Source organism: Aulostomus chinensis, chromosome 9 (assembly GCF_037954235.1).
Source record: "Aulostomus chinensis isolate RoL2024-O1b breed Wild chromosome 9, RoL_Achi_v1.0, whole genome shotgun sequence".
NCBI classification, from domain to species: domain Eukaryota; kingdom Metazoa; phylum Chordata; class Actinopteri; order Syngnathiformes; family Aulostomidae; genus Aulostomus; species Aulostomus chinensis.
In genome coordinates this window covers 14,325,126-14,349,677 of record NC_141328.1, presented here as the reverse complement: position 1 = coordinate 14,349,677, position 24,552 = coordinate 14,325,126, and the positions used below count along the sequence as shown (strand labels likewise).

Sequence of the window (24,552 nt, the reverse complement as noted above, 5' to 3'; positions counted from 1 at the left end):
AATGGCTAACTACGTTCTCGGTTAGCTACGTAAACCCAACACAAGATGGGCTTTTGGCTTTGGACAATGCTGCGGTGTCTGATAATTTCTGGTAACTGTCGCTTCTATGTCCAGTTCCTTTTCCTAAACAAGCACTACGCACATCGTCGCTGTAGCATAAAGGCAGTGAGTGCAGGTTTGGCGGCGGTGGAGCTGCTGCTGCAGGACAAGCCTCTCTGGAATGCAACAACCAGGTCAAAGGTCAAACCCTCTGCAGGAATGCAACAAAACAACGTCCACCCTCTGTATGCAAATACTACTACACAGATGATACCTGCATATATATATATATATATATAGAGAGAGAGAGAGAGAGAGAGAGAGAGAGAGAGAGAGAGAGAGAGCGAGCGAGAGAGAGATGGAATAAAATGTACAGTACACATAGCTATTGACATTACACACCTTCGACTGACCACAGTATCACAAAAATAATTGTCCACTATTTCGAACAGTCTTTCACCAAAGATTTACATCTGCAATATAATTTTCTGTTACACACTCAGACATTTATCTAAAAATTATATTAAACCAAATTGTAAGCCTGCACTGGAAATTCTGCAACCAATGTTTTTTCTTCTTTTTTTTCCCTCTCTGTTGTTGTTACTTTTTCTTTGTTTGTTTGTTTTTGTTTTTATGCTATTGTTGTTGTTGTTTTTGTCCCCCCCCCCCTCCTGACTTCCCTATCCTGTCCCTGTTCTCTCTTTCTATCCACTCCTGAGCCTCAGTCCGGTAGCTTTATCAATGAACCAATACCATTCCAAATAAAATTAAGCAGAAATGGCAATAGGAGGAGTTTATCAGATTCCTCCTATGTAGAGTAAACCTGCTTCAGTACAACAAGGCACCAGGAACATTGATGCTGCTTGCCCTAGCTACTGAACAGGACAGGTTAAAAAAATTATATATATAATATTTTTTTCTGTTACAAAAGAGAGCTTTCCTGCTTACAAATACTCGCACAGGTTATTCTTATGGTCGAAAACATTCTGCAGCCAGCCGCCAGAAATGGATGCTTGACAAATAAAAAAGGAAGACCAAGGTAAAAAATGAAAAAAGCAGACGAGAGCTAATGAATTTGCTCAAAGCATGTAAATTGATTCTCTGATGAGAGGACATAGTTGGTTAACACAGTAGACAGATTTAACATGCAGCCTATTTATACATCAAAGCTGGGATTTTGATGTATAAATCTAATCCAAAATCTCCTGTTTACCTCTTCAAGATGATCAAAAGTAATGCAGAAATGGCGGTAAAAGAGTCAAGAGCATTTGTGTATTTTAGATTTGTTTTATTTTCTGTAAAGGTGTTGCAGTGCTGGAATGTTATTTGATGCCCCAATTGTTTGTTTTTTTCTTTTCCTTTTAGCAAGCAAAGGAAGCAAATACCATGCAAGTACACACACACACAAACACACACACACACACACACACACACACACACACACACATATGCTTATCCTGTTAAGGGTCGAACCTATCTCAGCAGCCTTCAGGCGAGCATGGTACACCTTGGATGGGCTGCCAGTCCATCGCAGGGCCAACAAAGACAACCATTCACACTCACAGCCACTCCTATGGTCAATTTAGAGTTTTCAATTAGTGTAGTCCGTGGCACAGTGGTGCAGTGGTCAGCACTGTTGCCTCACAGCAAGAAGATTCTGGGTTTGAGCCCGGCTCGGGCATGGCATCTTTTTGTGAGAAGTTTGCATGTTCTCCCTGTGCCTGCGTGGGTTCTCTCCGGGTACTTCGGCTTCCTCCCACAGTCCAAAGACATGCAAATGGAGACTAGGCTAATTGGATACTCTAAATTGATTGTGCGTGTGAATGGTTTTCTGTCTATATGTGTTGGCCCTGCAACGGACACTGTCAAGGTTGAACCCCGCCTCACGTCCGAAAGCCGCTGGGATAGGCTCCAGCACCCCAGCAAGCCTTAACAGGATAAGCGGAAGAAAATGGATAGATGGATGGTATTAACCTAGTCCCCTCTAGCATGCCTTTGGACTGTGGGAGGAAGCACAGGGACAGGCATAGGGAGAACATGCAAACTCCACACAGAAAGATCCCGTGCTTGAGCCGGTGCTCAAACCCATAATGTTTGTGCTGTGAGGCGAACCACTGCACCACCGTGCTGCCCTGTTGTTATATATATATATATATATATATATATATATATATATATATATATATATATATATATATATATATATATATATATATATGCCAGCCTCAATACAAGAGCTGCCAACCCAAGAAGGATGACTGTGAACCAACAAGAATCAACAAGAATCTTGGAACCTAGAACCTCCGAAGAATGCCGAAGCTGAGTTGTCAAGTACCCCCACAGGATGTGAATGCTGTGCTGAGTATAATACGGCAACCATCACAGATACCAACAAGCTGATGTACAGTATGGCAACAGTAATACTTGAGATACTAGGGTACAAGCTAAACATGGACATGGAGCAAAAGAAACAATACCCTCCATGGAAGAGAAGGATAGAGGCCAAAATAAAGCAAGCAAGGAGAGAAGTTAGCAAAATAGCAGAGCTGCAGCGAGGAAATATGGCTAATAAAGGTGTGCCTTGAAAATACACCAAGCTATCCATACAATAGGCACTTGAAACTGCCAAACAAAGGCTAACAGCTCTGGCCACCCAACTGAACAGATACACCGAGGAGATAGAAGCAGATATTCTCCACCAACCCAGCCTAAGTGTATTCCCAGTTGCAGGAGAATAACAACCAACCAGGCCCATCGAGAGCTGAGATGTAAAAGTACTGGGGGCATATGGGAAAGAGAAGAATCACACTACACTAATGCACAATGGCTAGTGGAAGTGAAAAATGACCACAGAAACCTCAGACAACAAGAACCAGTAACCATCTCAATGACAGACATCCAAGACAAAATGTCAAAGATTAAGAGCTGGACAGCACTGGGCCCCGATATGATCCGTATGTACTGGCTGAAGAAGCTAATTGCACTCCATGAATGCCTTGCAGCACAGATAAACCAGCTGCTAAGGGACAGGACACACCCAGAGTGGCTAACCCATGGAAGGACAGTCCTGATCATGCAGGACTCCCAGAGGGGCCCATTCCATTCACCCAGCATGTGGGTCAATACATGAATGGAGGTCAGAAAGGATTTGGCACTGACATCTGAGAAGCCAAGCACCAGCTACTGGTTGACAGAGCAGTTGCCTGAGACTATAAGAGCAGACAGACCAACCTGTGTACCACCTGGTTGCTTACAAGGAACCCTACAACCCAGTGCCCCACACATGGATACTAAAATGTCTGTACAACATCAACAGTAAATCGAGAGCCTTCGTCAGAAACTCAATGACAATCCTAGAGGCCAACTCAAAGCCAATAGCCCGAGTTACCGTTAAGGGTGGCATACACCAAGGAGATGCACTTTCACCACTACTGTTCTGCATAGGCCTGAACCTCCTTAGTCACATCATCACAAATAGCAGTTATGGATACCGATTCTGAAGTGGGGCAACAATCAGCCACCTGCTCTACATGGATAACATCAAGCTGTATACCAGGAATGAGCGAGAAACTGACTCACTGATCCACACTAACAGGATCTACAACAACATTGGGATGTCATTTGGATTGGACAAATGTGATTGGATGATGTCAAGGAGAGGGCAAGATGATCAGAACTGAAAGAGTCAGCCTACCAGAGGGAAATACATGTGACATCCAGCGCAGCCACAAGTTCCTTAGGTTCCCCCAGGCTAATGGAAACTACGAGGAGGCAGCAAGGAAGTCAACCATTACCAAATACCCCCAGAGAGTAAGACAAGTACTGAGAAATTAGCTGAATGGTAAGAACAAGGTCTAAGCCATCAACATGTACACACTGCCGGTCATCAGATACCCCACTAAGATCATAAGCTGGCCAAAGGAGGAGATAGAAGCCACAGATGTCAAGACCAGAAACTCTTCACCATGCACGGAGGGTTTCACCCTAAGTCCAGCATCCAGAGGCTGTACACTCAGCGGAAAGAGGGAGGACGAGGACTAGTGAGCATCAGAGGTACTGTCCAGGATGAAACATCGAAAATCCAAGAGTACATCAAGAAGATGCTGCTCAGTGAATGCCCTTCGACAGCTGAAACCCGATGAGAGGGAAGAGGGAGAGGTGCAGACATAGTCAGACAAGCCCCTATACTGCATGTACAACTGCCAGTTTGAGGGAGTGGCTGATATCAAGAAGGCCTACTAATGGCTGGAACATGCTGGACTGAAAGACAGCACAGAGGTACTCATCATGGCAGCACAAGAGCAGGCCCTTAGCACAAGAGCCATAGAGGTCAAGGTCTACCACACAAGATCAGACCCAAGGTGCAGGCTGTGTGAGGATGTTCCTGAGATAGTCCAACACATTGTAGCAGGGTTTAAGATGCTAGCCACAATAGCGTACATGGAGAGGCACAACCAAGTGGTGGGGGTAGTGTACTTAAACATCTGTTCCCAGTATGGACTAGAAGTACCCAAATACCAATGGGGAACACCACCAAAAGTGGTCAAGAAGAACAGGGCTAAGATGCTGTGGGACTTTAGCTTCCAGACTGACAAACAGCTACTGGTGGACCAACCGAACACAGTAGTGGTGACAAACCGCAGAAGAGGGTGACGGATGGGGTGATTCCTGTTAATACCCTTCATGAATGTCCAGCAAGAGGGGATCTTTAAAGTCTTAATGCAGGATTAACTGTGATTATATTGCTATGTTGTTCATATATATATATATATATATATATATATATATATATATATATATATATATATATATATATATGTATGTATGTATGTATATAAAATAAAACAACATGGCAATATAATCACAGTTAATCCTGCTGCACAGTGGTGCAGTGGTTAGCACTGTTGCCTCACAGCAAGAAGGTTCTGGGTTTGAGTCCCAGCTCAGGCACAGGATCTTTCTGTGTGGAGGTTGCATGTTCTCCCCGTGCCTGCGTGGGTTTTCTCCAGGTACTCCAGCTTCTTCCCACTGTCCAAAGACATGCAATTGGGGAGTAGGTTAATTGAATACTCTAAATTGACCGTAGGTGTGAATGGTTGTTTGTCTATGTATGTTGGACCTGTGATGGACTGGTGACCTGTTCAAGGTGAACCCTGCCTCTCGCTGCTGGGATGGGCTCAACCCCCCCCCCCCCCCCCGTGACCCTTAATAGGAATAAGTGGAAGACAATGGATTTGCATATCTATCTATCTATATCTATATTAATGTACTGTATATAAAATGAGAAAGTGCTAGATGGACATTTTAAGGATTTCAGTGTGGTCCTTATTTGTTATTTGTTGTGGCAACATTGTGAAAGTCATGGTATTGTCATGTAATATTCTTTAGAATGTCTGGAGTAACATATTTATGTATTTTCTTTTTTGGATAAAAACGTTATTACAAATACCCCTCTTGCAAGACTACTACTTCTAATAACAATAATAATAATAATAACGATGATGATGGAGATGATCTGAGGAAGAACATTCCGGAAACAAAGTTTGTAGATGCGCCTCCTGCTGAAGTTCCTCTGAGCTCGGGGTGTGACGTCATGCTCCCAGAATGCATGGCTCCCAGCGCGGCGCCCAGCAGTCCAGGCCCAGACTCTAGTAAATATCTGTAAAACTTGTTCCAAAATGTCCACGTGGAAATGGAATGGAGACTGGGCGGAGAGCGGGGCTTTGGCACAGTTGGTAAGTATGGTTATGTATGAGTTTAGACCCGAGTAAGAATTGAACATGGCTTGGTAAAGAATAAAGTTAGCTCCCGCAAGACAAACTCCGACCCAACTTAGTGCACCGCTCATCTATTGTTTTTTTTAACAAGCATGCGCGCTTGTCTAACTTTCTAACCTTATCCAAAGTCACACTAATACACATCGATTGCCGTCATTGTTATTAAAGGAATTGTAACGAAGCCAAAAATTTGAAATAACTAAATGTAATTTCACCGCCGCCGCTGCCGAATTTCGCCACCGCAACCAGGCTAGCAGCGACATGTAGCCCCGGTCTCGTCTCGTAATGTCCCTCTCGTCAGTCCCCACCAGTTAACATTTGGTGCTTTCAATCAAATCTCTCTCCACTTGAGTTGAAGTTTCCCTCCGAAATTAGGGACTTCCTAAAATTCTTGCACTCAGCAGAGTATATTGAAGTGAGTTTTTTTCTGAAAGTGTGGGAAAACAAGCTTTATGGCAGCAGGTCCCTGCTGAGGACCCACAAGATGGCGCTACTGGCTTCCCTCCCTCCTGGTTAGAGGGTCTCTCTTGCTTACCCGGTCCTGTTTTCATGTCATGGTGAAACTGTGCCACGAAAGGAGCAGAATAGAGTAACGTAATGTGCAAACCATGAATACCAAGTAACTATCTAAAGTGATTTGTTAAACATGATCCAAATCACAACATGTCAAAGGAAGATGGAATTTTCAGATTAAGGTTCAGGGAGCCGAATGAAGGAGGGCTCGACCAATGAATATGGAGCATGTGCATCACAAAAGTGAGCTCTAATTAAATTTGCTGGCTGATTAGAAATATGCTGAGATAATATAGAAAATAGTAGGGCTGCAGCTATCGATTTAGTTATCATTTAATCTGCCAATCATTCTGGCAATTGAGCAATCGGATAAGAGGTATTGCGCATTCTGCAATGTTTTCAGTTACGTTACTTTTGCTTTATTTAAAAGCAATGGTACGACACAAAAGAGAAAATAAGACAAGTTTCTTAAATGGACAAGTGTGAAATACTAATGTAAAAGTACTAAGTAAAGTAACTTTAATTTGACAGTACTTTTAATTTTACTGTTTTTACTTTACTTTTTACTGAAGTTCAGACGGTGCACTAAAGGGGATTGGTTCACCATTATGCCACCTTTTTCTCCTCTTGTGAGTTTGTGTCTGTATTTAGTAATCAAATAACGCCAGTAAGATTGCCATTAAAATACAACAAAAGCAATAAAAACTTTGATTTTTTTTGAAAAAGGAAATAATTACATGCAAGATCTTTAATTATAATTTGATATTTTTCATTGTGGTATTCAGGCTTTTACTTAAGTAAGGATCTGAGTACTTTTCCCATCTCAACAGGTGTGATATGTGTTTCAGTGACTCTCTGTGGCTCAGTAAATAGTGTTGTATTTATGGTGGCCTGCCACATTTAACAGTAGTACCACGACATGATTTTCTATTTTTGGAGATGCGTACCTCTCTTGGTCTGTCTAGAAGGTCACTCTTTGTTTTCGCAAATCTCACGAGATTTGTATTCTAATAACCAACTAAAATAACCATCTCACACGATCATCTGCGGGTCTGGGGTTCCTTTCTAGACACGATGCTCTCTGTCTTTCTGTCAAACTAATGACAGTAGACTGTCTGTGAACAGCATAATGTTACACCGCAGTGTTTCGCATGCAGACTTTATGTGTGTGGACACTCAGGTTTTGGCATTTTAACTTTTTTAATCAGTCTGAGAAGACACTGGCATCCATGATTGATGAGTGATCAGTCTACCCTCCTCTCTTCCCTCACATCTTCGCTCTGCTCTGAGAAGGTTTGAGAGATTATGACAAGAGAGACACAGACTCTCTTGTTTAATGTTAAGGCCTCCTTATATAGTTGTTAATTATATAAGTACACCTGGTTGGTGTCGATGTCATTCACCATCATGTTCGTTTCAATCGTTTTAATAAACTCCGTCATTAACAACAAGTCACCTCCACATGCAGCTTTCTTCTGTGAAAACTTAATCGTGGATGAATTTATACATGGGAAACAAAAATAAAAGCGAGTTGGGTTTTAGTATGACTTTATAAAACATCCTGCTGATGAAGAAAATCAACATATCAGACACAGACAGGGAGGTGAGGGAAGCGCACTGACCTTCTGTGTGTTTGTACTGCATGGGTGTGCATTGACGCAAAGAGGAGCGACGCTGCAGCTGTATGATAGTAAATTATATCAGAACTTTAGCTTATCAATACTCTGGTCTTAAATAATTCAACTGTTTAATACTGAATGTCAGTGCCCACCCCGACCTGCAAAACAAAGTACAGTTCAGATTTAAACGAGGCTTTGAGGCAAAAAAATTTGCCTGGACCGTTTCAGTTTCCTCTAAGACATTTCTCCTCTCATCCAAGAAGCTGCTCAGTTCTCAGTCACTGGTGGGGAGTTGCAGGCTTTAATAACTGTGTGTGTGACCTAACATTGAGTCATTTGTCGTATGTGAGCTCTGGGTCCCAGAGTCCTTGAGGTCACATGAGAGTCATTGGGGCAGCCGGTATTTGTGTGTGCCATTAGGTGGTCACTAGGTTGATCTAACCAGTATTGATGTAAGGGCGCATTTCCAATGGTTCACTTCGGCTCAGGTCGGGTTGGGTCGTTGTGGCCCCGTTTCCACTGGCCCCAACACAGGTTCTAACATTACCATTTTGTTCCCTGCTCCGCTGGGGTTCCAAGCAAGCCGAGAGGGGACTAAAATGTGACAAACGCATAGTGGGGCGCTGATCGGGTAACTTACCTGCTTACGTCATCTACTTGGCAACATCTGGGCCTCGGCGAAATACTGGTCGATTGCTTGGTAAAGTCTTTTATACTTTTCTTGGGTGTTCTGTTTTGCGGCTTGAAGCCTTGACTGTCTGTCGTCCCTTACTTTAAGTTTAAGCAAAAACCACTGTCTGAGCAACAGCCATAATGCTGCCTCCATGTCATCCATTGTTGTTGCTGTGTCACACACAAATAACGCTGGGGGGACCCTCGGCCGGTGAGTCCACCCACGCTGATGTTGTACCCAGTTCTATTGAAAACACAACCGTACCGAGCCGCACTGACCCAACCCGAGCCGATGTGAGCCAGTGGAAACACGCTCTAAGATGCTAGCGCCAGGAGGTCCGAGGGAGCTCATTTGTGATAATGTCTCCGTTTGAGGGTCATCCCCACACAAATTTATAAGATGAGATAAGATAATCCTTTATATGTCCCACAGTTGGGAAACTGGTACTGTTGCAGCAGCAGAAAAATTACAGAGCAATAAGTAGAAGAAACTACAATAAACTATAAAAGCACGCAACTCCCCACCAGTGATTCCGAGCTGCAGAAACCTTTTAGAAGGGAGGCAAAACGTCTTCAAGTAAACTGTAACAATCCAGTTGACTATGACCCAGCATTTAAGAGATACCATGACCTGGATGACTGAGAATCTTCACCAATGCATACTACTACTTTTTCATACAACTTCAACTACCATCACATTGCTGGACCAATGGTGTCCAATTCATCACTGTCACCATCATGTTCTGGTTGTGATGCTGTTAACATCTGCCCTCTGCAAAGCTGTTCGCCCCACTGGCAGCATTTTGGCCAACAGGCACCGCAGCAGCCAGAGCTAATCAAAGCCTTCCTAGATAATGCTTGTGACCCCACCAGAACCACTGCGTTTTGTCAAACAAGGCTTGGCTTTCTGTAGAGAAGACACAAGAAGTTTTTTTTCCCAATCAAGCTACGTATAGCAGGTCAAGTCAGAGTCTGTCAGTCCTCATAGGAACGACCCTTTGAATCCATCCATATTTCATGTCCATTCAGTAATTTTCCACTTGGAGGCACATGTGCTCCTTGGGGAAAAAGGAATGTGTCAAGCCCTGCAAGCTAGCTGATGTGTGTTGTGACACTCACGGATCCATGTGACAATGCTTGGGCAGTGTATGCTCGTGTTGAGTTCATTGCCTACTGACCCAGACCAGCATAGTGTGACATGTCACCTATTTCTCCTTTTTTCTCTCCACCTGTCTGCCTTTGTGGAATTACTCCAGCAGATGATTGAAATAAAAAAAACAAAAACACACATGCACCCATAAGCATGGTTGCATGTAGTAGCTGCTTGCACCCAAGCCACACTTAAGAAAGTGGTCCACTCACACGAGACCACCTGGCCTCCATTCTCTGAAAGGAACAAAACACTTTGTACATTTGTTATTAGGCTACCAAAATGATGTTCACTCATTTATTAAAGCAAGTCAGTGTGAGCCTCCTCTGCATTCTTTTTACAGTCATGCTTCTGCCAGCTATAGCTTTAATTGTTCTCTCCCACAAAAATAAGAGAATGTAAAAATGTGGTATTTAGCACTGTCTGCTTGACTAAGATCACCCCTCCAAATCCTTAAACTATGGGGAAACACTGCCCCCCTCTTCTAATATCAAGGGTGTGGATAAATTTTGCATTTCTGGTGAGTTAAGCCCTGATTATACTCAGAAACACCTGAGGATGACACAGGTACATTTTGCTTCAGCTTAGACTTTCCAGAATCCATGTTTGACACTTGTGTGCTGCAGATTGGTGTTTAGCACGAGTTGCTGTACTGACTGTTGTTTTAAATGTGTTTGCAGTTTCTTCTGCATCTACACTCAAGCCAATTGATGGCAAAAGATCATGTGATTTGGGGGCAGAACAGTCAGAAGCACCAAACAATGCAAATCTGATAATCCACTGGGATCAGATCTGATGATAAACAGTTAAAACAGTAGCCTGTTGCTAGACATCTACCTTAAACAGTTTCTTTTATGTCTGACCAGCATGCTGATGGTTTTCATCATTATAAGATGTAACAATGTGAAAATTTCATATCCGTTTTACTGATATTATCACATTGTTAAAATGTGCAGTATTAACGAAAAAACATCATTTCACTGAATCTTGTGATACACTAAGAAATTAAGCAGCAGCCCTGTGCACTTTTTTCGTAAACATTAAAATAATAAGGTTATGTTTTGATGTGCCCCATTCCCTTTGGGCTTGCAATGTTACACTAAAATCCCACAGAGGATTGCCCTGACTAAACTACTGAATGTGTTAAATTGAAACAGATAGATTTGTGATGTTATTTCAATGCCTAATAGAACCAGAGATCTTAACAGGCGAAGGCTTTGGTGCATGTGGAGCAGAGCCACAATCATGAAACTGACTTGTTAGTCTATGCATGCCCACACACAATGCAGAGTTCAACATTTGATTTATGATTTGATTATTGTTTTTAAAGTTGGCTACTATAGTATGCTTATGTCTGAAGCATTTGAATTATATGCTCAAGGTGACACTGTTTTTTTCTTGTATTCCAGGTCTGTAAATATATTGAGCTTCCTCGGTGATTCAACTGCTGTGACTGTGGCGTTCAGGGCTGCTGAATACTAACAGACTTTGGGCCAACACAAGAGCTCTTCTCAGGAAACACACAGGAACCTGTCAGAGCTTCCAAAGCTCCTCATCAGTGCAGCCCTTTTGGGGTTGCTATGGCAGCTGCTGTCACAGAAACCAAGTGCAGGACACAGGCTTGCCCCAGTAAGGCAGGACAGACCACTAGTCATTGCCACAAGAGACCATCAAACAGCCAACAAGCAGCACTTACCATTAATTCTAGCACTCCAAGATAACTTCACAGCTAGGAATCAGTAGGCTGATGGTCAACTCGCTGGAGAATCCTCATGAGTCTTGTCTGTTTGCTCAGGCTCTTGGCCGGGGTCCCTGTGCAGCAGCAGCAGAGCCAGCACTGTCCCCTCTGTTAGACAATGTTCCACCAGCCGGACCAACTGAAGAGCCAGCTGCAGGACAGCCACCCAGCCAGCAGGCAGCTCTTCCATTGCCAGGAGTGTGGGAAACAGTACAACACACAGCTGGGTTATAGACGCCACCTTGTAGCAGCCCATAGTGCTGCAGCAGGCCTGCCTTGCTCGGAAGGAGCGCCATCCCTGCTAGAACACCTTGGTGGTCATATTGACAGACCTCCCCCGCCAGAGGGCAATAGTAATGCTGCAGTTCCAGTGAGAGAGAGGAAGTACTCATGTGAACGATGTGACCGACGTTTTTACACTCGTAAGGACGTACGGCGCCACGCAGTGGTGCACACTGGGCGCCGAGACTTCCTGTGCCCCCGCTGTGCACAACGCTTTGGCCGTAGAGACCACCTGACCCGTCACTTGAAGAAGAGCCATGCCCAGGATTCAGGATTGATACCACCAGTTACAGGCAGCACTGCTGTGGCAACACCCTCCCCTGCTACCCAGTGCCAAGTGAAGGAGGAGCCCAGCCCTGTGACCTCTGACATGAGCTCCATCTCCAAGGAGCCCATGGAGACCTTCTCTTCCAGGGACATGTACAATTCCTACCCCATTGCCAATCCTGTCCCCGGGATGGGTCACCCTCATGGCCTCATGCAGGGCTCCCTGTCCTCAAGCATGAATGTGGGTCGCCATATGCCCCCTCCATCCTCTCACAGCCACCACCATCACCTACAGTCCCCGACAGCACCGCAGCAGCAGTCCTATGGCAACATGGCCAGGTACCAGCATGGATCTACCTCATATCCTCGTGCTGACGTGGACAGTTTCCTGCTGGACCTGCAGGGTGCTCCGCCACCTCACCTGAGTGCAGTCAACTCCTCTACCTCTACTTCTGCCTCCCCTCAGAGGGAGGTGTTGAGTGAAGGGGTTGGTGGCAGCAGTGACCCCCACCTGCTGTCCAGGAGCCCTGCTATTTCCTCAGCCGAGCTGTCCTGCACCACTAACATGGACCTCGGTCCTCTGCTGGGTTTCTTGCCTTTCAGCCTGCCCCCTTATAGCCCTCATATGGGAATGGGCGGGTTAGTGATGAGTTATCCACCTGCCACCACCTCCACCTCCTCTCCATCCTCTTCAAGTGGGCTGTCATCCCAGGCTCCAGGGCCTTTTACCTTCTTCCAACCTCCCCAGGCTCATGTACCCCAAGGCCCTGGGGCCCACAACCACAGTCAGCTACCTCAGGCATACAGCAGTCCTGCTATGAGCACTTCTAGCTCCTTACCTCACTACTACCAGGCCTTTCAGCAGTAAGCAGTTCTGCCTTCACACGTGCTCATGCATTTTTCATGCATAAGGTCAAACAGCATCTTTTTATTAGAAAACAAATATATAACTTTAGTTTTTCAGTGCTAATGATGCTAATCTTAGTTTTTTGTTTTTTGTTGAACACAACAAATCACCTCATCAGTATTACCTCATTATTTAAAAAGGAAGCTTGAACATTTGAGGAAATGTTGTTGACGTCACTACAACCAAAACAGAGTACTATTTCTTTACTTGTTATCAACAGTGGATGCACTTAACAGATCACAGGTGCAGCACTATGCTGAGTATACCAGTTTAGGTCATTATGGATGGGGATGTCCCGATCCGATCTTAAATTTAGGTTGATCAAGGTTTTTTTGGAGGGATTACATTGAGCAAGAGATAAACCTTCTTGTATCTTTTGTTTTGTGAAAACCCTGTCCAGTTTGCTTTCACGTAGGTATCATAAATTGTGAGCAAAGCGAGACAGACTCTTCTCAGTGCTAGAGCACATCAAATGCAAACCTCAGCACAAGCAAAAAGACAGCATGAAGATTTACACACATTATCAGACATCGGACACAAACATTGAGTAGACTGTATAAACACCAATATCAAAAGCCCAGATCTCCTGTAGTAAACGACCTGCAATACAGTCCTCCTGATGTTTACTCAGATTAATAAAAGGAGAAAACACGCACTCCTCGAAGGCCACGCACAGAGAGCGCTTTAAGTTGAGATAAACTTTCTCGTTATCAGAACAGTGAACAAGTTACAGGTTGTTGTACCAGAGCCTTCATTAATCATAGCCGGCAGCTGGTCTCCTGGTTTTTATTCTGAAATGGTATCATGTCAACATCCTGTTTGTTAGTTCAGTGAAAAATCTGTTGATTGGGATTACTTGTCGAGGGCAGTTATTCTTCCCAAAAGCAACATTGTGGCATTAGTCTGACTACAGCATCTACTCTGCACTGTCTGCTTTCACAAAACAGCCTTGGATCAGTGAAATTAACTGTATAAATCCAAGTTGTTACTTTTGCTACTTTCCAGTATTTATCTGACTAGATGAAATTGGGCTGTGTACCCGATGTGTCGTTGGTTGAATGCATTGATTGATATGCAGCTTTTATGCTTCAACCATGAAGCACACTTTTACCCCTTAACTGATAACATTAACCTTCCAATGTTAATGGTTGGTTCACTGATTAATGTGGACAACCCTATTGGCCATTCATCTGACACACACACACACACACACACACACACACACACACACACACACACACACACACACACACACACACACATATATATAATATATGTGTGTGTGTGTGTGATTGTTTTTAATAACTAAAATGAAGGCGTATTTGAAGTGTGCAACTCTGTATCATTATATCAGATCAGTTTTGGCAGATACTCTGTATTAAGGATCCAAATCTGATTGGTGCAAAATAACTGGATCGGGACATCCCTAAATATAGAAAATGTTACAGTGTTATGGAATACTTTGCCCAGTGATGTGTCATTTATAAAATGTCATCTTCATAACTGAATCCGATTTTTCTCACTGAAGAATATTATAAATTGCCTGATAGAGAAATAAAAGATGGCTTAAGATGTACTCTGTTATACATTAGCAATTACATGTCCCTGCTGATGTGTTCAGTCCATCAGCAGATTTAAATATGATATCAAACATTGGTGTGAATTGAACCCTGTTCTGTATAAATCAGACTTAAGCTGCATCTGAAATTCCATACAAACATGCTATTTTGTATTGTAAAATAGTATGTATCTGACATTTTTTTTGTACATCAGAAGCCTATGCCGTATACTTACTACAGGCAAATTTGAGAGTGTGCAATCAGTGGATAATATGCCCGCAATGCAATGCAATGCAATGCAATGCAATGCAGCAGCAGTGACGAGACTGGGCAACAGCAGACAGAAAAGACAGCTCTAGCCTTCTGTGGGAATTGGCAAGAGTAAAACGTCTAAGAAGTGAGTCAATAGCCCTCGTAGATCCATATTGCTGTTTATGTACCTGATAGTATGCAAAAAACAAAACAGTTTTTATGGAGTTTATACTGCAGTGTGTATGTTCAGTCAGTAACATTCGCAGTAAACGGTAATTGTAAAGCTACACTACGTTTGCTTGATTTTAGTAAGAGTGCTTTACCCACATGTTGCAATCCATTGTACCAGGAACTACACAACCAGGAAACTCAAAATGTCACATGCTGTTTCTGAACCTGAAATTCAGAAGCTGATAAGTAGCAGAAATTTAGAAGTTAATGTTGGAACAGCGTACCAAACCAGTTCATGTGAAATTTGAGGATGTTTGAGAGGCTAATTTAGCGTCATGGTGCAAATTAACATTGCAAGTTTGAAAAGTGAAACTCAAGTTAGATTTGTATTGAAGCTATGCCAGGGCTGCCTGGCCATTGCCTGCTGCATTGTTGTCAGGACCACTGCATTGCATTGTGGGATGTTCATGCTGGTTTAGCCTCTATTGCATGCATGCTTGTTATACATCGTATCTACTATTGAAGTCCTACAAAGATTTTAGTCTTGATTTAAAAAAAAAAAAAAAAAAGTCTACACTATTTTAGTGTATGAAATAACCTGCTAGTATGAAATATGTTGTGTAGGAGGCTGAGGTCATCAGTCCCACTTTCCACATGTTTCAAGTGGAAGGTGGCAACCCCTTGCTACATTAGGTGACCTGGCAATTTAAGCTTGTTTTGTTCTTTTTAATCTGAGTAATTAAGATCTACTTGCTGAGAAATTTTGAATTGGTGCAACATCTTTTCCACTTAGGCCATCCAGAGCACTTGTACTTTTTTCCCTACCTATAACTTGGCAACTGTTAGCATTGTCAGCTATCTCCTCAGTGCTTTGGTGTTGAATCTCAAGAGTTTCTAATGTAACTGAGACTGACAGAAAACACCCCCTATCCCAACCCACCCGCTCTGCTGTACTGGCCTGGGAACGCCAGACAAAGATGAGCCTCAGGGTTCCGTTTCCACTGCAGAATGATAAGAATAACAGATCCTACTCAGTGTCCAGTAGTGAAGGTGCTGCTCATGAAGTTGGTCGGATAGAGTGGAGATGGAGGAACCCTTTGATGTTGAAAAGAAGACCTGCAGAGAGATTTCTCTCTCTCTCTCTGTCCCCCTTTCTCTCTCTCTCTCTCTCTCTCTCTCTCCCTCTCTCTCTCTCTCTCTCTCTCTCTCTCTCCCCCTTCCCCCCCCCCCCTCTCTCCCCCTTTCCATCTCCTGCAGTAATTCTGTTTGTGGAGTGACTCCTCACCAGCATTGTCACAAGCCTTCAAGTGTTGCACCAATGTCTTAAAATGCTACTGTTGTGCCTCTTTGAGAGTGTCTATTCTCTTGGATGGGTTTAAGCACTTAATGACATTTCTTAAAAAAAGAGATATGATCTGTACCTCAAACACACAGAGTTGTGGGTTTCTGTTGTATTTGTATTTGCATCTAGTTATTTTGGCTCTTACTTGTGCCATTAGGTTTAATGATAAAGTTAGGTTTTATGAGTCTAAACTCTTAATCTAGTGGCAGATATTGACATAATTCAAACTTTCTACCTCTACTTTGTCATCATTCTGCAAGAATCGTTATCAGATATTTTAACCGGTAGGCAGTGTACCACTGTTGAAGATGGGGCTTTGTTAAAACTTAACTTTGAAGGACTGGGTGGTGCACACTCAGGCCTTAGTGGTGTATTCCAAGCATTGTTCTATATACTTGCCTTTAATGATATTTCTACTTATTTACTACCTCAGAGAAGAGACAGGCAACTGTCTATCTAACTGCAGAGAAAATGACTGTCTAGAGTTTTATTTTTGTCAGAACAAGCACGTACTTTGTAACTCCCTAGTTCCCCCCCTGAGTGTAGTTCAGAGCCTCGTGTCTAGCACAGGTACCTGTGTTTGTTCTGCTCTAATGATGACTGTACCTCTTCAGTCTGGAATGTCTTCTCTATTTATGGATGAATGAATTCATGTTGGAATGCACCAGCAGCGCTTGGGTTCTACAGATACTCATCATCAACTACTCCTTACACATCAATCAGATAAGGAAGCAGTTGAGTAATTCAGATTTACAGTTTAATGCAGTACTTAAATCCTCATGTGAGTTTCAAGTACCAGTGTATGTAATATGTACCAGGCAAGTGAGATATTTCAAATAAGAAGTGCCTTCAAGGAAATGTCTAGAATTTTTTTTGACATGGAGGCCGTTTGAAGCCTTTTTGGGTTTAAATATGTGATTGAGGGAGAAATTATAGGAAACTGCCCAATATTGGAGAAGGGCACGACAATGACAACCACAAATAGGAAGTGTTTTCATATTGATCTCTGTATGTTGATGATTTATTCAGGCCTGTCTGCAGGGATTCTCTCTTGGGTGCTGTCAGACTCTAACAATCAAAGCCTGTCAGTTAAACACATATTTACTTAATTCTCACAAATAACCCTTGGCAGTTGTTTTGCGGTTGCTGGTTGTAGCAGTTATTCCTGATGTTGAATTGTAGGAAACACTTCCCAATTTGTAATTTAGACCCAGAGATGTGGTAAAATAGGAACCAGGATTAATGAATAATCATTTTAGCTGGGATATGCGTTATTAATGACAGCTCTTCCCAGTAAAACACTACTGATCTTAAAGTTCAAGCTTTTAAGGTCTCAGTTTGTTTGAAACCTGGTATGACCACCCCTGCGGTTTCTCTAGCAATACTGAAGGTGAAGACTGTCTTATATTTCTGCTGCGGCAGTTTTTAAACACTAGGCTTATACATACTCTTATGTTGAACCAAATCATTATGAAGATGGTGAGTGAAACTCTTTGGTTTCACAGTACATATGACACGGGGACTTGAGGCCAGGTTTACATTAAATCGTTGGATCGTCATGCTACATGTTTGTAGAGTTTATAACATGTTTTAAGATGGAAGGACTTGTCTGTACAAGCCTAACCACAAGTTTGCACATTCCAGACTAAAGGTAGAAGCATCAGAAGACAGGGTACATGGGATACCAGGCCTCATCTCATAGGATGGTCATTGAAAACGGTTGTGCTGTCCGCAAGTAGGTTGGCTCTGAGAACAGGGCTTCAGCCCCCCCCCCCCCCCCCCCCTTACTTAGATACATTTTGCTGTATGTGTTTGTATTATCACTTCATAGACTAGAGGACAGTGAAGAAAAAAGGAGTTGTCATTTTCTGACTGTCTGAACGTAAAATAATACAAAATAAATGTGTAGATTTCCACTGTGTTCCTTTGTTTTCATTAGCGCTGGCGATGGAAATGTGTTTGGTGGGCTAATTAACCAAATAGCAATGATGCTCCAAGAACTGAAAGTAATCGGACAAACCATTAAGTCCCTGCACCTCATGCACCTACTAAAGGAAGATCAACATATGCTTTAAGTGCATTTGATAAAAAAAAGAATCTCACATCCCAAGTGGGGATACTCTTAACTCGCCCCTGACAACACCCCTACACCCAGAAAAGATATCAATAAAAGGGCTTGTCCAGGTCCAGGGTAAGGTCTGTAGGCCCCTCCCTGCACAAGGGAGCACCTTAGTCCGGTAGAAGGCACTTACGGAAGCTTTCGTCTTTCGGGGCTCCGTCCTGCTCCAAATAATATCTAAAAAAAAAAATGCTTCAAGTCCAGTCACAGTGGTCTACTAGGGAAATAGAAAAGTGCATCAAGTTCAAAGTGTCAATAAGAGGGGAGGCTTCCATGAATGTGAGCCTCCAAGGGGTTTGACGAAGCTGGATCTTCAGAAGACTTGGTAAAAAAGTGAAATGTCTTTCAAGTATGTACCATCAAATCCAGCTGCCCTTCATTCAACCCTGCTTGAATAGGAATGAGCTCAATTAACTTAAGCAAAATGGGAAAAACATTGAAATTGTGGAATTTACGGCCTTCATACACTTGAAATTACACAAATTAATGACAAAATTAATAACTGCTAATTGTCAAAGTTGTTGGAACAATTAACATTAGAACTTATTTTGCATAATTTGATAATTGTATAGCTCCATTCACAACCTGGAAGCAAGACTTGCACAGATTCAATACAAAATGTGTAAAAGTATACAAATATATTGAGAAAAAAACCTCAATATGGAGCATATGGGGAAAAATACTGAAGATGGAATTTCTTGTTGAAAATTCCATGTGAATGCTGAAAGGCTGAGACCAGAAAAGCTATTGTCATGCTGTAATGATGACTTGAATATTTGATTAAACTGAGTAATGTGTGAAAAATTTGGAACAATGACGTTTGGTTAAAAGGTTGTTGCCAGACTAAATGACATGAAATTTTTAATTCCTCTATCTAAATTGTCGAGTGAAACAAGAATGAGACCTAAAGAACACTTGAAAAGGTGTGAAAAAAGCTAATGAGTAAATAGTTTTAAGAATGAAAATGCAAAGTGAAATCAACCTGAAAATGTAAATGAGATTTGGAACATTTAGGAATTTGACAGGTTTCTGTCAGAGTAAATGGTTAATTGGGCTAATTGACTGAGATTAGCACATTACAAGAATACGCCTCCATGAAATGTGCCTGTCCCTGTGACCTTAGACCACCAAAATCTTATCAAGCCTATCCTAGAGTCCCCTTGGATGTTTCTTTAAATTTGAACTAATTTCCACATGGTGCTTCTTAAAATATAACCATATTGTATGGAGAAAGCGAGCTTTGAACTTGACCATCAAAATGTGTGAGGTTCATGCCTGGGTCCCAGGAGATGTTTGTGTCAAATTTGAAGACATTCCTGGCTGGTGTCCTGCAGGAGAAATACTAGGGGCCCTGGTACCCTGACGACCCCAACAGAGAATAGGTTTACAGCTTTGTTTTTTCACAGTTAGATGTTTCCAACAGGAAGCATGTGCTTCATCTACATGCTCCTGCTTGGTTTCTCCTGACAGCAGTACAAGGGAGAGGTCACAACTACTTCAGCACATAATGCAACCAGGGGTATGTCCCCTGAAGGGGACAGGCTGACAGTAAGACCTCATTGTAGAGTCCTGTCAGCTGAAGACAGATCATGTGAGGGTTTGGTGGTGGACACTGTTAGTACAGTTTCATTAATAAAAACAGATTCCAAGCATGTTGATTCTGTTTTTTTTTTTATGTTGTTATAAAGTTCTTGAGTACACAGGTTATTTTGGTAGCTGCTTTGACACTCTATAAGGTAAAGCAGATTTTGTGAGTGAAGACAGATTAAAATCATACTTAAAAAAAACAAAACAGAAGAGCTCATCTGTTTTCGCAAATTAACTTTCAAAACAATCTTGAAACAAAGAAGAAACTCTGGAAGGTTGATGATTAAACATGCAGTTCCATGTAATTCAGATTGTTTCAACTAAATCAGTCAATTTCACATCCTTTGAAACAAATTAATCTGCATTCAGATCTATTTTGTTGTGATGGTGGTAGAAATGATACGGATCAAACCAGAATTATCCTAACAAATCTTCACATTAAAATCACATTTGTTACTTTGCCGAACTGTCGCTATAATGTAATCATTCACAACGAGACATGCTTTTTGTGTCTGGCATCCCAGACACATCCTTGAGGTTAAAGGTTCTTCTGTGGATCAGTTTCTGGTCAAAGACGCGTCAGTAAAATGCATCGAGCAAGAAGTGAGCGCATTTTCAGTTCCTTCATGCTCCAGTCCAGTAGGTGGCGACAATACACCGATTAGTCTGGGTATCCGATAAACCTAGAAGAAGAAGGAAAAAACGTAGAAGAAGTAATTGTGGCTGCTGCTGTATGCAATAGGTAGCAGCACCTGATGTTGGTTCTATAGATCCTTCTAAGGCTGAGGAGCCAGGATGCCAGATGAATATTTGTGAAGAGCGACCCCAAACCACGGTAAATTACGTAACCTCATTAGTTGACAGTTGTTTCATTTCTCTTGATAAGCCAGTTGCTTTACCTTTAGTGAAAGCTTAGCTAGCTAGCTAGCTAGTATCTTAGCACGGGTTTGTCCTTTAACTAAACGGGATGTCATGCCAGTCAGGTCAACTAACAAAGCAGCAAATAACTAATACAGTAACTAAGTTCGAATAGGTGGACATATGAGAGATAGTAGTTAAATCTTTTGTGTTGGTGGGCCATATTAAACAGGGCGATAGCCTGAGGCTTGCATAACACCACATTATTATTGGTAATATACTTTTACAACACATGGAATTAATACTGTTCCAGAGAGCGATAATGGTACATTGATATGAAAACGTTAATGGAAAAGTGGAACATTGGTTGATTAAAATCTAAACCTGTGAGCAACGTTTCCCGATCACTTGGATCACACAGTATAGCGGTATCGATCTAACGGGTTGAAACTTCCATTAATAGCATGAAACATTTAGTCATTTGCTGAATCTAACAAGTTTATATTTGAACATGCGTCTAGGCCTCGGAAACAAGCACTCTACTAGACACTTTACTGTTGAAAAAAAGAGTTCATTTTCTGAATGAAGACAAAGAACATTTGTCCTTATGTGTCAACTTCACATTTGTCATACATACATACCTGGTGCAAATTAAAGACCGAAGCATATTTACTATTGTTGACCAAAATATATATCAGAAAACCTGCAGTTTCTATTTATCCGATAGGTCATTCAGAATTTTTGTTGGGAGGTAAACATGTTTCAGTTTAGGAGGCTATCTCTAGGGTATCAACAACACTTCATTTTCCAGCCACATCTGCACTGTATGTACAAACAGTATCATCTTTATGAAATGCTAGATATAAGCAAGGTCATATCCAATTTCCAGGGTCAAAATTTATCCTCGCAGTTTCCCCCTATTGTAGAAAGAAGTCACAAAAGTCGTGTTGTTTGCTATTACCTTTTCTTTTTGACCAAAATTCCAGAAGGAAATAATCAGATAGCAGCTCAGGAACTATGTACCCAGACACGTTTGACCAGTGATTGAATTCTGCCAGGTGGCCTGTGTTATGCATTTTGGTTAATTTCATCAACTCTTAATCTGATTTGGACCAGCATAAACAAATATGGTGTGACAGGGAACTGAATCAGCTGGAAAAAAGGGTATTATTTTAAGCCATTGGTCCAGACCAAATGAACCAAAACTACAGGTCTGAAAGCACCTTAAACTGAGGCGCTGCATTTTCAATAATAGAATGCACTGTAACTTTACCTTTTGCAAAACATGAACCTTCCATAACCTCCTGAGCCATAATAGTATACCAGTATAGTGAATTATGATAGACTTGGCTCCAGCCAGTCAAGGCATCACAAGAATGCTAAACAGACTCTTGGTAAGAAGTCAAAACTAATCAAGATTTTAAGTCATGGGAAAGGAAACCTTTTTTTGGCTACTCCACGTGCAGATGAGGATTACATATAGCCAGTACTGCTAGCAGGGGCCTGTACTGTGAAGCAGGATTTGTGGGCTAAAAAAAAGTTAGCCAGACTTGAGAAGGGTAAAAGGACTTCAAATGTGCACTTCTCTTGGTCCAAATGGCAGACAGTGTCTCAATTTCTGTTATTACAAGTTATATTAATAACATCTTCTATACGATGTGCTTATAAGGATGTTATTTCACATTTCTTTTGCGTCCAGTGCCATGTCTCTGGTTTTCCCACGACCCAACACCAACGCAGCTCACGGAAAGAAGGATAAGAGACTGATGGCGGAAGTGAACGCATCGCCACTAAAGCACTTTGTAACAGCTAAGAAGAAGATAAATGGGATCTTTGAACAGTTAGGGGCGTACATCAAGGAGAGCGCTTCCTTTCTGGAAGGTACTTCAGCCTACATTAACACTAAACATCCATATGTCACCCTGTTATCATGTCTGGAAACCTATCAGTGCACAATTGATGAAGACTGGCCAACAAATATGAATGTTAACAATGTGGTTCTCAAATATTCCAAAATAATTTTAAGGCTGTTCATGAAAACTGCAGGTATGACAGGATTGATTGACCCCTGTCTGACTTCCATGTCTTAGATACTCACAAAAATGAAGAGCTGGACCCAGTCACCACAGAGGAGCAGGTTCAGGAGGTTCGAGGTTACCTGGCCAAGGTTGCAGGAATTGGAGAAGTGCTTGCCCGCAGACATATGAAAGTGGTTTTCTTTGGGAGGTATGAGTTCATTTGGTTCACTTGGGTTGATTTAAATTTTTTTTTTTTAAAGTCAGCTTTTGTGTCTTGATGTTGCTCTCTTTGCCTGGAATCATGTCAGGAGTTTGCTGAGTGAGTGACTCCTCACTGTTGCGTTAGTGTTGAGCAGGGCCTACGTAGGAGCGGGCAAGAGCTATCAGGAGGGCGCCACAGTTGTTTAGTGAAACCTCAGATAACAGCTTGAATAACCGCAAGAACACTGTGAGGAGAAATTAAACTGAAGGCAGCAAAAGGAATTTCATATTTTTGTAATATCCAGCTTCATCGATGAGAAGTATAAGTAAATATCGCAGTATCAATATCTTTGTCTGAATCTGAAATCATGCTGTCAAATTTTTTATCGGACTCATTTGTCTTAAATCAAATACCACATTGGAAATACAAATCTTCAATGCAATTCAAGGGTGACGGATGAAAGGAGGTAGTATGGGCATTGGCAGTGCTCACAGGCTTTTTTGGTCTCTAGGACGAGTAATGGGAAGAGTTCCGTCATCAATGCCATGCTGTGCGATAAGGTGCTGCCCTCTGGAATTGGACATACCACCAACTGCTTCCTGAGGGTTGAGGGTACTGATGGAAATGAGGCCTTCCTCCTCACAGAAGGCTCTGATGAGAGGAAGAGCATCAAGGTGAGCAGAATATATAAATATATGTGTGTGTGTGTGTGTGTGTGTGTGTATATATATATTATATTATATATATATATTCTATATATATATATATTCTATATATATAGAATATATATTATATTTTATATTTATAATATATATAATATATAGAATATATATATTATATTTTATATATATAATATAAACATTATATATAATATATATATTATATATATCATATATTCTATATATAAAATATATATATTCTATATATAAAATATATATTCTATATATAAAATATATATAATATATATTATATATAAAATATATATTATATATATATAAAATATATATTATATATATATTCTATATATAAAATATATATTATATATATTATATATATATTCTATATATAAAATATATATTATATATATTATATATATATAATACATATATTATATATATTCTATATATAAAAAATATATATAAAATAAATATATATTATATATATAAAATATATATTATATATATAAAATAAATATATATTATATATATAAAATATATTATATATATAATATATATAATATATAACATATATATATTATATATATATATTATATATATTATATATATTATATATATAATATATATATATATATATAAAATATATATAAAATATATATATTATATATAAAATATATATTATATATAAAATATATATATTATATATAAAATATATATATTTTATATATATAAAATATATATATTTTATATATATAAAATATATATAAAATATATATATATTATATATATTTTATATATATATA

At 40.9% G+C, this 24,552-nt stretch overlaps 2 protein-coding genes and 2 pseudogenes across 3 annotated transcripts in view; all 4 read left to right on the top strand.

The window, feature by feature from the left end:
* The first annotated feature begins 1 nt into the window (after nt 1).
* On the top strand, nt 2-3,169 carry LOC147255863 (uncharacterized; annotated as a pseudogene).
* An 835-nt stretch (nt 3,170-4,004) lies between these two features.
* LOC147255862 (uncharacterized) lies at nt 4,005-4,692 on the top strand (annotated as a pseudogene).
* A 947-nt stretch (nt 4,693-5,639) lies between these two features.
* Nucleotides 5,640-18,204, top strand: LOC147255861 (zinc finger protein PLAGL2-like). 2 transcript variants are annotated; one of them, XM_086213893.1, is made up of 3 exons: nt 5,640-5,774; nt 11,180-11,399; nt 11,566-18,204. In XM_086213893.1, exon 3 carries the CDS (start codon nt 11,627-11,629, stop codon nt 12,923-12,925), a length of 1,299 nt encoding a protein of 432 aa, XP_086070019.1. In that variant the 5' UTR covers nt 5,640-5,774; nt 11,180-11,399; nt 11,566-11,626; the 3' UTR covers nt 12,926-18,204. The 2 variants fall into 2 exon arrangements, with proteins under 2 accessions (XP_086070019.1, XP_086070018.1); XM_086213892.1 differs by having other exon boundaries at nt 11,180-18,204.
* Nucleotides 18,205-20,691: 2,487 nt separating this feature from the next.
* Nucleotides 20,692-24,552, top strand: part of mfn2 (mitofusin 2) — a 21,978-nt gene continuing 18,117 nt past the window's right edge. Inside the window, exons 1-4 of the mRNA XM_086213891.1 lie at nt 20,692-20,829; nt 22,552-22,733; nt 22,943-23,078; nt 23,584-23,746. Of these exons, the coding sequence (XP_086070017.1) occupies nt 22,556-22,733; nt 22,943-23,078; nt 23,584-23,746 (477 nt within the window). The 5' untranslated portion in view covers nt 20,692-20,829; nt 22,552-22,555. The remainder of the gene's footprint in view (nt 20,830-22,551; nt 22,734-22,942; nt 23,079-23,583; nt 23,747-24,552) is intronic.

Bases quoted from the DNA above. Each gene is read 5' to 3' on its own strand.
- LOC147255861 (XM_086213893.1), top strand. From the start codon at position 11,627: ATGTTCCACCAGCCGGACCAACTGAAGAGCCAGCTGCAGGACAGCCAC.